The 16,463-nt window shown below is 39.8% G+C and overlaps 1 protein-coding gene across 3 annotated transcripts in view; it reads left to right on the top strand.

Moving 5' to 3' along the window:
* Positions 1-11,434, top strand: part of gramd4a (GRAM domain containing 4a) — a 32,256-nt gene extending 20,822 nt beyond the window's left edge. For 2 of the 3 annotated variants that reach the window (XM_086059694.1, XM_086059696.1), the window contains 13 exons: positions 872-963; positions 1,177-1,268; positions 1,340-1,388; positions 1,860-1,931; positions 3,279-3,322; positions 3,410-3,519; positions 3,741-3,895; positions 5,910-5,927; positions 7,538-7,682; positions 7,791-7,884; positions 7,989-8,079; positions 8,182-8,250; positions 9,579-11,434. In XM_086059694.1, coding sequence (XP_085915820.1) covers positions 872-963; positions 1,177-1,268; positions 1,340-1,388; positions 1,860-1,931; positions 3,279-3,322; positions 3,410-3,519; positions 3,741-3,895; positions 5,910-5,927; positions 7,538-7,682; positions 7,791-7,884; positions 7,989-8,079; positions 8,182-8,250; positions 9,579-9,701 — 1,154 coding nt within the window. In that variant the 3' untranslated portion in view covers positions 9,702-11,434. The remainder of the gene's footprint in view (positions 1-871; positions 964-1,176; positions 1,269-1,339; positions 1,389-1,859; positions 1,932-3,278; positions 3,323-3,409; positions 3,520-3,740; positions 3,896-5,909; positions 5,928-7,537; positions 7,683-7,790; positions 7,885-7,988; positions 8,080-8,181; positions 8,251-9,578) is intronic. The other variant, XM_086059695.1, reaches the window with a different exon arrangement.
* The last annotated feature ends 5,029 nt before the right edge of the window (positions 11,435-16,463 follow it).

Genomic DNA, 16,463 nt, shown 5'->3' with positions numbered 1-16,463 from the left:
AGTTTGGCAGGATTCTCACTTTTTTTGACTATCAAGTAAAAATACTCACTTTAAAGTCAGAATTCTGAGATGAAATGTCAGTATTCTGAGAATAAAGTCAGAATCCTAGAGTTCAGTTTGATTTGATTTCAATTTTTTTTTAAATTCACTTCAATTCAATCCGATATTGATTAATTATGGAACATCAATTCTTCTTAAATGTCAAGGACGTGATTAAAAACTCCACAAACATTAATTTCCAAATTACTGAACATTTTGCACAGGCAGTTACTGGTTAAATGATTTAGTTTATTAATGAAAGTAACACCTGTCGTAATCACTTAGGTGTTACACAAACATTGACATCATCAGCAAAGATGAGATGAAAATATTTTCATCATTCTAATTCAGTAATTGTAGATACATATAGATGAAGAAGTTTCTGAATTGTCTTGAAATGCTAAGTCAGGTCTTTCATAAATGTAAAAAAATACTTTTAAATACCTGTGAATGGTAAATTTCACAAACAAAAATTGCCTTAATTTCTGGGGAAAGAGATATTAAAATAATTGATTTATGGTTTTATGAATTTATATCAGGCTCCAAAATGAAAATCGATTAGATATGGATTATTCTTTTTTTTTTTTTTTTAAACCCAGCCCTACTTTTAAACCTTCACTACCACAACTTGACAAATTTCTACCAAACAAGTGTGGCGTAAACATAAGACAGTAAGTCACAATCAGATTACATGTATAGCGGAAACAAATCTGTGGCTTTATGACTTTTTATGACTGATGAGAAAATGATATTTAAACAAGTGGAATGCACTTTATGAGCACTCAACTTGTTGTGGAGACTTGATGGAGTTGTCATGTGTTGACTGTTTCAGAGCGAGGAGCTCGGCCTGTCACCAACTTCTTAAGGAACCTCTCCGCCTTATCCAATTGGCACTCTGTCTACACCTCAGCTATTGCCTTCATTGTGAGTATCACTGTGCTCACAAAGGGCGACATTTTTTTTTCAGCAGTGCTCTTCATGACAAGCAATCGCATTAGTCTTGTCTGCAGATATCTAATCCAATCATTAACGTCCACAACTGTAATTCGAAAGAGCTCGTTTGGTGCCTTCGCCTCCATTATACAGCGTTTGAATTGTATTAGTTGTCAGTTGATGGCTGGTGTGATTGTGTTGCAGATCTACATGAATGCTGCTTGGCATGGCTGGGCCTTCCCCATGTTCCTCTTCCTGGCCATCTTGCGCTTGTCCTTAAATTACCTCATTGCTAGGTAATGTGATTGCGTCACACAAAGTTTTTCTTCCAAGTGGAATCAATGTATGTTTTCTTTTGGTTTTGCAGAGGTTGGAGGATACAGTGGAGCATTGTGCCTGAGGTCTCGGAACCCATGGTAAGTGCTGGTCAATCAATCCCTGCATATTTTCACTTTTTTTCCCCATCTGTTGTTCACCAAAAAACTCAATCACTGTTTTTGTACTCGGGCCAAAAGGATAAAAACTGTTTTACTTTGAAGATGTGATGTGACAATTTCTATTGTATACACTTTTTTTTCCCCATGTGTAATATCACAGGCTCATATGCTAAGCTAATATCGATATGAGTCTTACGTTAAAGTGGTTTGTTTATCTCTTGAATACATTCATTTTTGTAACATGGCTTCATGAGTGTGTATATGCAAGATGCATGGATGTTGATGTTTTATGATCCTCTGCTGGAATTTTGTACACAATTCCAGAGTTTCTAATTGCAATGATTTGCGGCAGGGTTCGTTCCACCATTGGTTGATCATCGGGGCTTGATTGTCACAATTGTGTGTGCCCTCAAGTTTAGTTGGTAAACCTTGTGTGTTTGTGCTCTGCAGGAGCCTCCAAAGGAAGACCTGACCGTGTCCGAAAAGTTTCAGCTCGTGCTTGACGTTGCACAAAAAGCTCAGGTGACGCTTACTGTATATTAGGCCATGTACACATGTAGCAGGGTATTTTTAAAAACGTATATTTCCCTCTGGGTGTAGAAAAAAATAGTGTCCACACCACAACGTTTGTGGAAAAGAAAACATCCACGGTTAACCGTATTAATGCGTTTAAGTACGTTCATAACAATTCCAGACCTTAAGGTGGCAACAGTTCCTGAAATCCTATCCAATCAGAGTACGCCTCCGTCTGGCGACGGCACTTCCACAAATTGGGCCTACAATGAGATGCATGCCAAGCCTCTAGATGGCAGTAGTTAGCCACATACTGCTCTTGACGTTACTTCACCATACGTCACACAAGCACAGACTGTCAGCTGCTGATCTGTATATATGCGAATCAGTGCTGTTGGCGCACACACTACTTTTTTTTTTTAATTATTATTATTAATTTAAAAAAATACTTTTAAACAGTCAATGAGTACATCATAAATGGAGCATAGAGGGAAAACAAAGAGAATAAATACAAAATCTTAAAAAGCTTCGGTTCTTTTTTTTCTCACTCACCACACACATATACAAACAAGGACGCATCTGTCGAGGAAGGACGCATCTGTACTTGCTCCTGCACGCGCTCGTGACTTCAAGATGAACTGAGCGAGGAGTGTGCAGACTTAAGTCTGGGATTGATAACGATATGAATCAATGACTATCATAATCAATGTATATGACGCGTATATTAAGAATTGATGGGGACAGGTTACTAATAAGCCATGGCTTCTACCCGTCAGCCCTTCTTTCGGATGTCAGTGTTGCAAGTGATGTTATGTGATCGATGTAACCTGTAATAATGTGTTTGAAAGAGAAAAAAGGAATAAAACAAAACATGGTCTCCCCGGTGGGGAAGCGAATCTACGCCGCCTTTTTTCTTCTTCTTTTTTTAACAACTTGAGGGATGTGATTGAGAGTGACGTGTGTGTAGAGGACCACGTAAAACTTCGTATCCTAACTGACACACGTGACCGCGGAGCCGGAGAAATACGCAATCACTTTAGCCGGAGTTTTTAGAAACCTTCCTTTTATAATGAAAAAAATACCCCCGGACTTGTGGATGACAGGGCAAGCCGCAGAAGAATATCTCCCGTTTGCAAAAAAAACGGCTACTTGTATACATGGCCTTAGAGCACATTCACCTTTTAATTGTTTATCTACAAATGCTCACCCAAGTGAGTAATCAAAAAGAAGTATTTATTGAGTGGCCTTTTTCTAGAAATGTCTGTTAACCAGCTAACAACAGTTAAAAAACACACACACAATATGACTCCTTTCACTTATGAATGCTAGTAGTTGAGTCGTCTTTTCTTTTCACAGAACCTTTTTGGTAAAATGGCGGACGTCTTAGAAAAGATAAAAAAGTAAGTTGAACTGGTTGCGGTTTCTACTGAAACTTCCTGTGGAGCCAAAGTGAAAGTTGACATCTGCTGTTATTAATTTATTTCCAGCCTGTTCATGTGGGTGCAGCCAGAGAGCACCCGTAAACTGTACATCTGCCTGTGGGTGGCTTTCATCACCTCCTGCGTGCTGCCGTACAAACTCATGGGCTTCATGATCGGTAAGGCGTGCGCCAGCGACATACAACAAGCGCAGCTTTATTCCTTGCTGTAAATGTCACGTTGGCTGTGGCCCCCTGAATGAATGCAAATGTTTTCGTTCCGTTCAGCGCACACAAACAAATGCATTCAGACACGTAATCAGTGCGTGCAGGCTGCAGGCATTCGCTAGCCTTCAAACTACTGTGCCAGATTCTCAGCGTTTTTGTTTTTTTGTTTTTAGGCCTGTACGCCGGCATCAAGTTCTTCATCATAGACTTCTTGTTCAAGAGCTGCCCCAAGCTGCGCGACAAGTACGACACGCCGTACATCGTGTGGAACAGCCTCCCCACCGACCCCCAGCTCAAGGAGAGGACCAACGCCACTGTGTCTCGCCGGGTAAGCCCCGCCTCCTCGGCCGTCTCCCTCCCGCACTTCAGACCAACTGAAAGGGCTTAGCCGCGCAAAAATATGCCCAATGCTGCCGGCGGGATTTTTTCCACTTCTCATTTCTGCGTGGCGAATGCAAAAAGCTGACATTTAATCAGGTGTGTACCTGTTAAAGACTTTATCGTTGCAACACAATCCGCGTCTGCGTTGGTTACATCATTCTGGAGCGTGGAGTTACAAGTGGGGTTTCTATCCAATTTGTATTTAAAAAAATTAAGCGAATTTACTGAAAATGTCAGCGTTTATTCGCAAAACCTGTTTCCATAGCCAAAATTCGTATTTTCCTTTTTTCGATACGCTTCAAAATTCCCACCCTCCAAGTATAGAACCTCTTTTGCGAATTTTGGTCCCTTTTTCAAATTTCTAGCGTTTCCATTCGGTTTTATTTTTGCATTTTTTGAAAATTTGAATAAATAATTTTGATAAAAATGGGTGGATGGAAACACGACTACAGTTAACATATTGACAACGCCAAGGAAGCTACAGGTGCATCACAAAAAAAAAAAAAGCTCCATTTTATTTAATGAGTTGGAAAAACAACTGAAGCTGAAAGAAACGTGCTGTAAAAATTAAAAACCAAATTGGAGTGTAGGAAAAGTTCATTTATTTTAATACTTCAAGTCTAAAAATATTATCATATTCTACAGATTCTTTAAACATTTAGTAAAATCCTTTTTACAAAGTGCTGTCCAGTAGATGGGGGAAAAAGACATCAAAACAAAGGGCAATTTATACATGTTTTAATTGTAATATTCAAATTTTTTAAGATGGTAACTTGTGGGTTTTTGTTTGCTGCAAGCAGTATTAGTATTTAAAAAAATCAAATCATAAAATATTTCACTCTGAGTTTATTAAACCAATATGTAAACGTAAAATGAATGCATTTTTCTAATTATTTTCGATTTGTATATGTACTGTATATTTCATTTATACAATGTACAGTGCTGCTCAAAAGTTTGTGAACCCTGCAGGCATGGTCAGACTTTTTATATAAAATATTAAAATAACCTTATTAAATGTTTAGTCATACCCAAATCTACAATGCTGACATTGAAAGTAATGGACTTGAACAAAACTAATGATAATATTGTCATTCATTCTTGAACAAAAGTTGTTGATTCAAGAAAAACTCAGATTTCATGGGTGCAAAAGTATGTGATCAGACATTGCACCTCCTTTTGCAATGAGAACTTCATCCAAACACTTTCTTTAGTGATTTATGATGCGTGATTTAAACGCAGCCCGATGAGGGAGGTTGACCCAACAGGCCCCCTGAGATTTCTCTTCCTCTCAGCAGGACTGACCTGTATGGGTTCACCTGGGTAAAACTAAAGTGACGTGGTTTTGTCTTTGTTCCAGTCAGGAATGCACAATTTCTTTGATAAACCTCTCATTCCATTGGTCCATTTCAGTGGTTAGTTTAGCTGCCAATTTGTCTTACATGATCCTACTTGACTGCTTGTTTTAAGCAATGCAGCTCAGGGTTCACTTACTTTTGCACCTACATAAATTGACCAAAAACTCTTTTATATTAAGTTTTGACTACACAATTGATAAAAAAAAAAAAGAATAATGCATTAAATTGATAAACCTACACCTATTATTTCATGTAAAATGTAATGATTCAGATTGAACAACAAAATCAGGTTGAAACAATTGGAAAGTCCAAATTGCTCAAGAGGTTCACAAACTTTTTAGCAGCACTGTATATATAATTCAAATATGTCCTATCTTTTATTTATTTTTAATCTAACTAAATACATCTCAAATTATTAGCTTAATCTGCGTTAGTGAAAATCTCATCACGACCATCAATAATGTATAAGGTCGCCTATTGATGGTCTGGTGAGTTCTGCAACGTGCGTGGACATCAGAGGCGTGTGTGTGCGCGTGCGTGTGTGTGTGTGTGTTGTGGCGTTAGTCACAGGATGTCCTCTGTCCTTTCTGTCTCTCTTTCGCTCAGCTCTCGACCACTGAGAAGGTAGGGACGTTGCTGTGTCTCCCTTTGGTTCCTCTAGCGTGCCCGGCCGGGCCAGCTGTGTGTGTTTTTGTCACACCTTGGCACTTGTTGACAAGAGAATGGATGGAAAAAGTCATGCTTGCATCCAACGGACCTTTAAAGCACGTGTTGGAATGAAGTGTGATGTTTTCATCAATTCTCATAGCTGAAGAGACGTGAATGTAGTTCATAGGAAGTTTATGGAGTTGATTGTTTTTATTATTATTAGTTCCTCCCTTTTCCTCGCCAGTCATGTCAGTTCTTAGTAAGAATTCAACAGTTTTGAGCCGCTTTGCATGGTACACACACTGTAAAAAATACAAGAGTGTTGGTGCGTAGAAAAAGTGGCCTTACCCTCCCCTCAAATAGACTTATAGTCTCTGTAGTGAGCAGGCACGTGCAGGGGGGACGGCTATTGGTACCATGGCACATGCCCTTTTGACACTGATGCCCAAAATACCCCTTTGTCCATTTATGTATTTATTTATTTTATATATTTAAAAAAAAAATGTGTGAAAGTCATTTTGTTGCTTTTCAAAACAAAAATTCAGCAACATAATTTATTTAAAACAAATTATTATTATTATCATTATTATGTTATCCTTGGATGACGTCATACTACGAGACGCGCCCTCATTGTGCCAGGTCGCTCGCCACTACACCTCCGGTCGGTAAGTTGGTCACTCCGTTTGTATTTACGTAGTCTCACTCACAGTGAACAAATGCTAAGGTCATAGAATGCAGAAAACACAAGCAAAACCAGTGCCTTTATTTGATAGATCTTGTAGACATGATCACAGAGCATGCTGCGTGCTAACCTAGCTTTAACTGAAATGTAGTGACACAAGTTATAATCAGCCTAGCAACTACGATGAAGTCTGACATTTGGCTGCAGTTGGCTCATTGGACGCGGGGAAGATGCCCCCCCCCCCCCAGTTTCATAAAGACCATGATCCTTCCCATCTTCCCAATAGCTGAATTGAAATATACTTCAAGATATATGTGGAAATTGCTACATGGTCTTTGTTTTTATTTTAACTAACAGCTCGTTTTCGGAGGGTTTGCGGTCAGAGTAACATCCTATTAAGAAACAGGGTAACAGTGTGATCACAAATTAGGGGGACAATGAAGAACCAAAAAAAAGAAGAAGAAAAAACAACAACAATCACAGCGTTTTATCAAAAACAAACAATGTAGCTTGCTGAGATGTGGCAGTTACAGTAATTGTTGGGTACAGTTCCAATAATGAAATATTAACATCTACACCTACATAAAAATAATAAAAGGCCTTACCTGAATTAAGCTAAATGTAAAGTAAGAATTTATCTATGCTAGTGGCACTATAGGAAAATGTTAATTGTGTTATTTAAAATGTAGATGTGTGAAAGGGTTTACTAGTGATCACATTTGAGCTCTGTTGCTAACCAAAACAGTAGCCCCAAAGTCAGCAGTTTCAACATTCAATTAAAGAGTGAAAGTTGTTCTACCAAGTCTGCCTTAAATTGCATTTTAACAGCCGTCCCTGTCCTCCCTGCCTTCATTCATAATTTCCCGTTTGTGTTGTTTCTGTCCGTATGTCTTGTTCTCTCCAGGTGCAGCCTGTGGCGTCCCGAGGCAGCCTGGCCACGGCGCCCTGTGGCATGAGCAGGGAAGAGGAGGCCGGCCGCTCCCACAGCACCAAGAAGGGGGCCTTCCACGAGATCTTCAACCTGCCTGAATCAGAGCGCCCTCTGGCAGGTGAAAGCCTCGCACTGCACCTTATGCAAGCCCTTCCTTCACGTTCTCTTCAGCTGCATTGCAGCTCAGAAATACGACGAGGTTGCTAACTGGTGAATTTGTTGCCAGTGTGTGAGAACGGCTGGAGGTGTTGCCTGATAAACCGAGACAGAAAAATGCCCACCGACTACATCAGGAACGGGATGCTTTACGTCACCGAGAAGTAAGTGGAACATCTTTTCAAGGATTTTGTTTTGTGTCTCTCCTCATCAAAGTGCCACAGAAAAGACAAAAACTGAATGATGCCGCCCTCTCTATGTCCTCCAGCTATTTGTGCTTTGAGAGCTCCAGTTCCAGGTCGGGCTCCTCCAAGAAGAATAAAGTCATCAAGCTGGTGGACATTACTGACATACAGAAGGTGACTACTGCTTGAAAAAGGAAAAATAATAAAATAAATTGTATGCTGGTAATAGTGGGTGGTCATTTAATTATTTTTTTTCTTCCCATGTGTTATTTCTAGTACAAGGTGCTTTCTGTCCTACCAGGAAGTGGAATGGGCATCTCAATAGCAACTCCTTCCACTCAGAAGGTACCAAGAAAAGTTTGTTTTCCACTCAAATTCAAAACATTTAAAGTGTTTTAAGTCACCACAATTGTGTCTAGAATTGCCCGTTAATACAGTCAAAGGGGATGATGAAAAGTATTTCCTTCTTTAAGTGACAATACAATTTCATAAGAAAGAACATGATTACCAAGCGCGGCTGCTGCTGTTGAAAACAAAATTTGTTGTGGTTGTTTTTTCCCCTCAATGGCTCACTCTAGTGTTGACAATTTTTTTTTTTTTTTTAAGCCACAAAGGTGGTAATACAAACCAAACCTGTTTAGTGTACTGGGCCATCTGGAGGAACAGGACAATTCCCGGTGAGCCGCCCTTTATTTTGGGCCGTGAATGATTTCAAAATCACGCAGGAAGCAGCCCATACGTTCATTTTTGAATCAGCCCACAAATAAAATGTATCCCCTTCATCTTAAATTGACTGTGTCATTGTCAATCAACTGTAACTCCAATGCTCTTTACATAGGCCATTTTATTATATATAGCACTGACTGCCTGCCTTTATTACTAAGGGTGTCACCGAGTTACAATAATTTAATACCAAAACTAGCAAAACTGTAATCCACAAATAGAAACAATAATAATATACTATATTAAACCTTGTCTGTACAAAAATAACACATAAAAAAGGCAAATTACAATCACAAGTATTACTAGAGACTGCAACAAAGCATGTTGGGAAATGATTACCGTTGCTCTCTTCAAGTTAGTGTCAGTCAGCTCAGTAGTATGCACCAGAAGTGAAATTGTAAATGACATTTTTGATCAAATGCAATATGAATACTCATCTATTTTACATTTATCAGCAAACTGTAAAATTCTGTATGTTCATTAAAACGTGAACTAAAGTGGGCCGGTCTGAGCCCTGAAACTCCAGGGCTGAAAATGAGTCCTAGTCTGGCCCTGCGTACAAGCACACCAGTAGTGTTAGCTCGGATGCTAATGCTAATAATATAGTTAGGGCTCTGTGATTTTTACATTTGAAGAAAAAGCATATATAAAAAATACACAATACCTAAGAAACTTTTGAACAATTTCCCCTTCAGCGTTCAACTTGCACAGAATCACAATCGCAAGTAATTGACACCCTCCCAGATTTGTATTCGCCTATGGCTGCAAAGAGCTTTTTTTTCTTCTTTCTATGACAATTCTACAGCCAGACTCAATGAAGCACCTCCCCTCACTTCAACAAAGTTCATTGGTCCCAAAATGCCATGGAGCCAAAGCAATCTTTTTATGTTAGACATGACAAAAACAGCAGGGGGGAAAACAAACTTATTTGATGCTCTTGTCACCTGCAGCCGCTGGTGTTTGGTGCCATGATCCACAGAGACGAGGCCTTCGAGGCCATCTACACTCAGTACACCAAGGTGGTCACCACCAGCAAGCCGCCGGCAGCCGCCTCCGCCACTGTCGAAATTTAGGTGCCCACCCTGGAAGCTGCGGGCGCCATCCCACTTCCTCCTGGATATTTTATTTAAAAAAAGTTTTATTCATAGAATGCTGGCGACGGGGCTGGTCCTCCCCAGTCAACTAACTGACTGCTTCCCTCTGTGTCGCTCCTTGTGTGTGTGTTTGTTGCGCGTGTGACCAAATAGTCTTTTTATTTTAATTTTTTTTTATCCTCTTTCAGTGATGTGATTCCTCACTATCGTAACTGGAGCTTTAAGAAAATTGTCACCATTTTTGGAGTGTTTTTTCTTTTCTTAAATATTTTATAAGTGTGAAAAAGTCACATAGAAATTTACACTTTGTTGCTTTGCTTCGGTGTTACTGTATGTATACTGTATGTCGCTTTTTTGGGGGGGGTGGTCCAGATATACCTTTTGTTACCCGTTTGAACTGATGACTGACTGAATACAACAGATAACATCTCACATTTCAGCACAACGTGGTACTAAATAGGCTCGTATTTCCGTGATTGCTATTCTCTCCCTGCACTTTATTACTACGGTCATTCAACTGGACTCTTTGCAGACATACGTTCACTCATAATCACTTCCGGTCAGGTGATAAAAAGAAAAAGAAAAAAGAAGAGTAAAGCTGGTCTTAACTCCTTGGAGGTTTAGAAATTTACTGCCAAACTCACATGGCTTATGTTCAGTTGTGCGAGGTCGTTAGTCCCCTCCAGATTCAGACCTTGACATTTGAATATTTATGATGCTAAGTCATGGCTGAACCCTAAGGTTCCACAGAAAAGGACATTTAAAAATGTCAGGGTTGCACAAATCATTTTGAAATGAGTAAACCGGGTATGACATTGCCATTCATGCAATTGACCGGTTCGTACAGTGACATTTAATTTTTTTTATGTTGTATTTTTGTGTTAGCACGATGTGATTGGATGTCGTCTTAAAAGCTTTCTACCAGAAGCCTTTTTGTTGTCGGTTTCAAGTGAAAAGCACAGAATGTATCATGTTATTGTTTTCTTTTTCTTGTTTTCCTTTGTTGCCAAATCTTTTATCTGCCATGTTTTGCCTAAGCTCATGTTTACACAAGCTTGCAAATATTTTCATTTTCTTCGCAGTTTGAATTCCGTTGACGTTTTGGGAGTTTTGACAACTGCTACAGTTTATTCACTTTGGATCACGTATTTTGCTTTTTAACCAATAGAAAACCAGGAGATAATTACCACTCACTCAATGCAGTGTTTTTCTTTTTCCCCTCAACGACCCGATTCAACGCCTTCGTTTTATTTTTTAAATTAAATGTTTTTTGTCTTTTGACTGAAATACTACAACACTGGAAGTTGCTATTGAAGTAAAATGGAAAATCAGTCCGCTCATAATTATCCAAGGCACTTCAGACCGAAGCATGCATCATAATGCTCCAAAAAATGTTCCCTTGGAAGACGTCACAGTTGGTTGAAAGCAGCCTCATTTATGACTCAAAAGGTAAAACGTAGAGAAATTCAGTTCTGTTTTATGGAGCTGAAATGTTACTTTAGAAAGTCTGTAATGTAAAGTACAAGACAGTCATTAATATTATACTTCACATCACCTTCAGTTTCCTCTTTTTTTCACTCACTATTGTCATTTGTTGAATTTGGATACAAATGCACGGTGAAGTCCGTTAAAACCACCGGGTTTGTAAAAACATACGTTCATTGTAAAGGATAAGTGGTGTACATTTTTTTTAAGTAAACAGATTTAAGGTATGTTTTGTTTCCTGTGTCCTTTTTAACGGCTAATGTAGACGACTTAGTCACCATGCTAACACGTGTCCATATTTAACCCCTGATTCATGACACTCGTAAGGATTGAAATGTTTAGTTATAACGCCATTCCGAGTTTAAATGAATACAAATTCGTTTGTTTTAATCCCCGGCGTTGTTCTTTAGCATGCTTATAAAAAAAATTAAAACAAAAACAAAAAAGGCGAACTGTCACGTATATCTTGCAGTACCACTTATGGCCACTAGGGGTCACTGTTGTACAATGGATCAACGTTCAACCACTCGATGGCACAGGTCATTAGCCCACTTATTTAAATGATGCTGCTTTTTACGTTATATTGCATATCATTATATTGATGCTTATAAATACTAAAGTTTTACTCATTTGACTCTCTATTCATTGCAAAGAGACCTTAAAATGTGATGGAAATTCTCCATTGCATCAAATAAGTATTTGCTGCTGCTTCACATTTACAACTTTAAATTGAGTTGTTTGGGGCATAAATGACTCTTCTGAAGATGCAATTGCTCAGAGCCGTGGGAGGCATAGTGCTTTCTTTATTTGCATGATGATTATTGGCGGAATAGCCTCATATTGGACCAAATTGGCTTTTCTTCTCTTTTTTTTGGGGGGGGGGGGGGGGGCGTTTAGTTTAACAAAGTCTGCTGCGACGTTTTCACATTGTCATACTTGTGTGAAAGTACCGCACATTTCAGCTCTGTTGAAACTCAAGATTGCTTTATTAAGTTGATTTTAGTGAGGGTGCTCGTCCTTTCTTCTCACAAACTTTTTTGCTCAAACATTAGATTTTCAAATCGATTACTAGGGAGATGAAGTAAAAATTAGTTAAAATGGGTAATATGTGAAATGTAAAATATGTATTAAATAAATCCATAAATAGTGTATTAAAAATATAAAATAATCTCAGATATTAAAAAATATAGATATAAAAAAAAAGTGTTTTGCAAATGAGTAAAACAAGCAACATTTACAACAAAGTATAAAATAATAAAATAGCCTTATTTCATATTTAAAAATAACACAAGTATTACACCTTCTGACCCCAACCATTATTAACTGCATGCTCTTGATAATTTTCCCCCAGTCGCTAATATTAGAAACACTAACATTAGCCTGTGAAGATTAACCACGAGGGAGGCAAATGTGCGTCGATTTCTTATCAGGACGACAGGCCGACACCGTCAGGGGATGATAGAAATATGCAATATAGATTAGCCGGAACCAGAATAAACGAGGGGCCACTTGAGCTGCTTAATGTCCCACGTGTCTCCATGATGTATTGAACACAAGAAGTTATGTTAATGAGGTCATTAATTAAGCTAATTTGCATTCATTAGCGAATAATTCTAAGTCAGCGTGCTTGTCCTCACGTAATGGACAGTATTAATGGGACTTCTACATTGTTACTTATGTCGCCCACTCCCAGCGACTCGTACATTATTGTCTAAATTTATCCGGGGACCTTTTCCGCCATCTTGCTAAGCTTGGTGGGATTAGTTGAAAATCAGACTTCAAGTCTTGCCGCGACTTTACAACGGGCTCATTGGAATTCATCAGAGCATTTTAACCGTGCCAGTGTGGGAACATTTGACATGCTGGTGCCAATTAGGTCTGAAACCTCCCCACAGGACACACACACACACACACGATCATATGACCTTCCTGGAGGCCTGCAGCTGTTTCCACTATAATGAAGTCTGTGCAAGTTTGCTATCTTCTTGCAATGAATGCTGTTGCACATTTTTGTGAATTTTTATAAATGATCCCATCCCATGCTGTTGTTTAACACCCACACCATATTTGGCAGGCCTTGTTAGTGACCCCTTTAACTCATTGATACACTGGCAGCAGTTTTCAAAGCATTGCCTGCCTTTTTAGAGCATTTTGACGCATCTGGAAAGAAAAAAACACACACACACAAAAGTTTCTAGCTCTTTCTGTTCTGTTTCCAGCACTCAAACGTGGGCCGAGGTCGACGGCTCCTCTTTGGTGGAGGTTCTCATGCATGCCAGATCCACCACACCACCAGCTATGGACTATATGCCACTGAGGAGGCGGGACTTCCGGGTTTTCACCCATCAAATTTGTTTCTGTTTCCGGTTTGTGACGTGTGGGCTGCGTCCCAGTACTTGCGCTTCCGCCTTTGTGCCCCTCGGTTGTGCGTTCCCGTCGACGGGTGCGAGGCTGCGAGTGTTGGAACGCGGCCAGTAGTGGCCGAAAACGGCGCTGATGTGTAAAAGCCGGAAGTCGGAAGTCCGTGGCATCTACCCCATTGAAACGCAAAAATAATTTGCTTGTCCCACTGGTCGCTGAATCAGTGGAGGCTGGTGTTTATAGATCTCACTATGCTTCATCTATCCTTCCTCGCCTCCTTTAGTCCTTCCTCTGGTCTCTTGATGTTTCCCCTAATCCTGTTGGAATTTAGATGTATCTGGGGTTGGTGAAATATTCTGGATTTGTAACTGTGGGTGGAGGGTGATGCCTGGTTGGTTGCTTCATCTTTCCTTTCTTTGATCCTTCCTCTGGTCTCCTCACAACTTCACAATCTCAGGTGGAATTCTGAAGTATCCGGTTAAGGTGAAGGGTTTCAAGTTTCAGGTGAATTAAAGAGCACAAACTCACACACACACACACACAAACAACAAAAAAGAGCGCTCATAATGACATGACTCAGAAAGGCTGCCGAATGAATAATACTGAGCTCTAAAAATAATTACTATGTTTTACTTTTGTGACACCTCAAACTATAAAGCAACAAGATTGAGAAATGGCTAAATTTGTCCATCCGAAATATAAACAACGTAACTATCAACAACGTCTTTCTAATTAGTTGTAATGGCTTTTTGATATATGTAACAGAATCGTGACTTGTCCAAATAACAGACTATCGGAGGGGAGATATCAGAGCTATGCTTGACAGTGAACAACAAAAATCTGCTAATAAATGTTATTAAAATATAAATATATATAATATATGAATTATTATGAAAACAAAAATAAGAGGGTGGAATGATCAAATTTACATGGGTCCATTACATCTCTAATTCAGTTGTGTCAGAATTATTTCACCGAGTTTAAAACCTGATTTATGTTACCTGAGAAGGGTCACGTATGACAATATCTTGAAATGAGGTCAATTAAAGCTGTCTGAAACTAGAAATACTTTATGAATTGTCACAATCAAATTGTAGATGTCTCAAAATGGAGTTGGAGATTGTTTAGTTTGTGTGCACAAGCAGGACTTAACTTTATTCATAAAACTGGATAAACTTGCATGTAATTGACTTGTATATCCTCACGTTATCGACAAGCCGCGTGTAATGTCGTCATGAGTGTTAAGGCGCCACCAGCAGTTTCACACTTGCACAGTTCTTCAGGGGCAAACTCCGCAGTGTGTGTTTTTTTGGCATGAGCATCATCTATACAGTCAGGTGTAATCCACAGGGGTGGCTTTCCTCTCCGTTGCGTTGTGTTTTCAATAAATTGAGTCAAATTTGTTTCACTGCGTGTTTATTTTCCACAACAGCCTGTGTGCATGAAACAATAATTAGCCTTTACACCCGCGACGTCCTCGCTAGCTCTCCTGAAGGTCAAAAACAATTCTCAGTAAAAGGTGCCAATCTTTAGCAGCATTAGCTCCATTCGACGACAAACCATGGCTAAAAAATGTTGCATAATGAGCACAACACGGGCGATTAAGCACGCAAAACATCCTTAGCAAAAGACACAATAATATGGTGCAACCCAATTGATATAACACCAAGTTTTTATTGCATTAATCGTCGCGACTAAAGGGAGAGAGCGACATGTGTGTCTTACCTCGGTTACATTCGGAGCGAGAGTGCCCGAGGCTCGCGCATATAAAGTGACATCACCGCGCAGCCTTCATCCCCTGCGCTTCTCTCAGTCACAGGTCATAAAAACAAAAGAAAAGCATTCATATTTTATCCCAAATATAATGAGTGATTTTTGTGAAATTAACAGAACACTATAACCTGTTACACATGCATGCCTAGAAGCAAGTTGGCATCTCCGAAACGAACACAAAATGCGCACGCAAACGAGTTTGGATGCTAATGGTGTGACTTTTAATGATGTTTATTTGGCGCCTGCCACGTCAACATGCCGGCCTTTCGCACGGAGCCAAATGTGTCATCATCCGTGTTTTGATGGTTTGCAGCCAATCAATTGCGTACGCTGAATTCAAAGGAGTTGCTTGCATTGGGAATACAGTGCCTATAAATCCGCCTGATGTAAATCTGAGCTACTCTTTTGTGAAAATATTTTCTAGGTTGTTGTTATTGAGCAATGAAATGAAGGGGGCTGCAAGGGGGCACAAGCCAGTGTCTTCTTGTGCCGGTGGTCCCAAGCCCGGATAAATACAGAGGGTTGTGTCAGGAAGGGCATCCGACGTAAAAACTTTGGCCAAATCAAACTTGCGAATCAAATATATGACTTCCATACCGGATCGGTCGAAGCCCGGGTTAACGACGACCGCCATCGGTGCTGTTGACCTACAGGGTGCCGGTGGAAACTGGATTACTGTTGGTCGAAGAAGGAGAGGAGGAGAGTAGGGACTTTGAATGTTGGAACTATGACAGGAAAAAGTAGAGAGCTTGGTTGACATGATGCAGAGGAGGAAGGCAAGTTGTTCTATCATGGTGTAGATAGGAGGAGCAATGGAGTAGGAGTTATCGTGAAGGAGTTTGTTAAGAACGTCCTGGAGGTAAAAAAGAGTGTCAGATAAGTGATGAGCCTGAAGCTAGGAATCGAAGGTGTGATGATCAAAGTTGTTAGTGGGTATGCGCCACAGGTAGGATGTGAGCTGGAGGAGAAGGAAAACTTTTGGTTGGACCTTGATGAAATGATGCATCAGAGGACGAAATGGTGGAAGCTGAAAAAGGAAGAGTGTTGTATGACTTTCAGCAAGGAGTTGAGACACTGGGTGGTCAGGAGGTGCTTCCAAATGACTGGACAACTACAGCAAAT

This window comes from Leptonotus elevatus, chromosome 17 (assembly GCF_054856555.1).
Source record: "Leptonotus elevatus isolate MCC_2025b chromosome 17, RoL_Lele_1.0, whole genome shotgun sequence".
NCBI lineage: Eukaryota > Metazoa > Chordata > Actinopteri > Syngnathiformes > Syngnathidae > Leptonotus > Leptonotus elevatus.
Note: the sequence above shows the minus strand (reverse complement) of the source record. Positions and strands in the feature narration are given on the sequence as shown.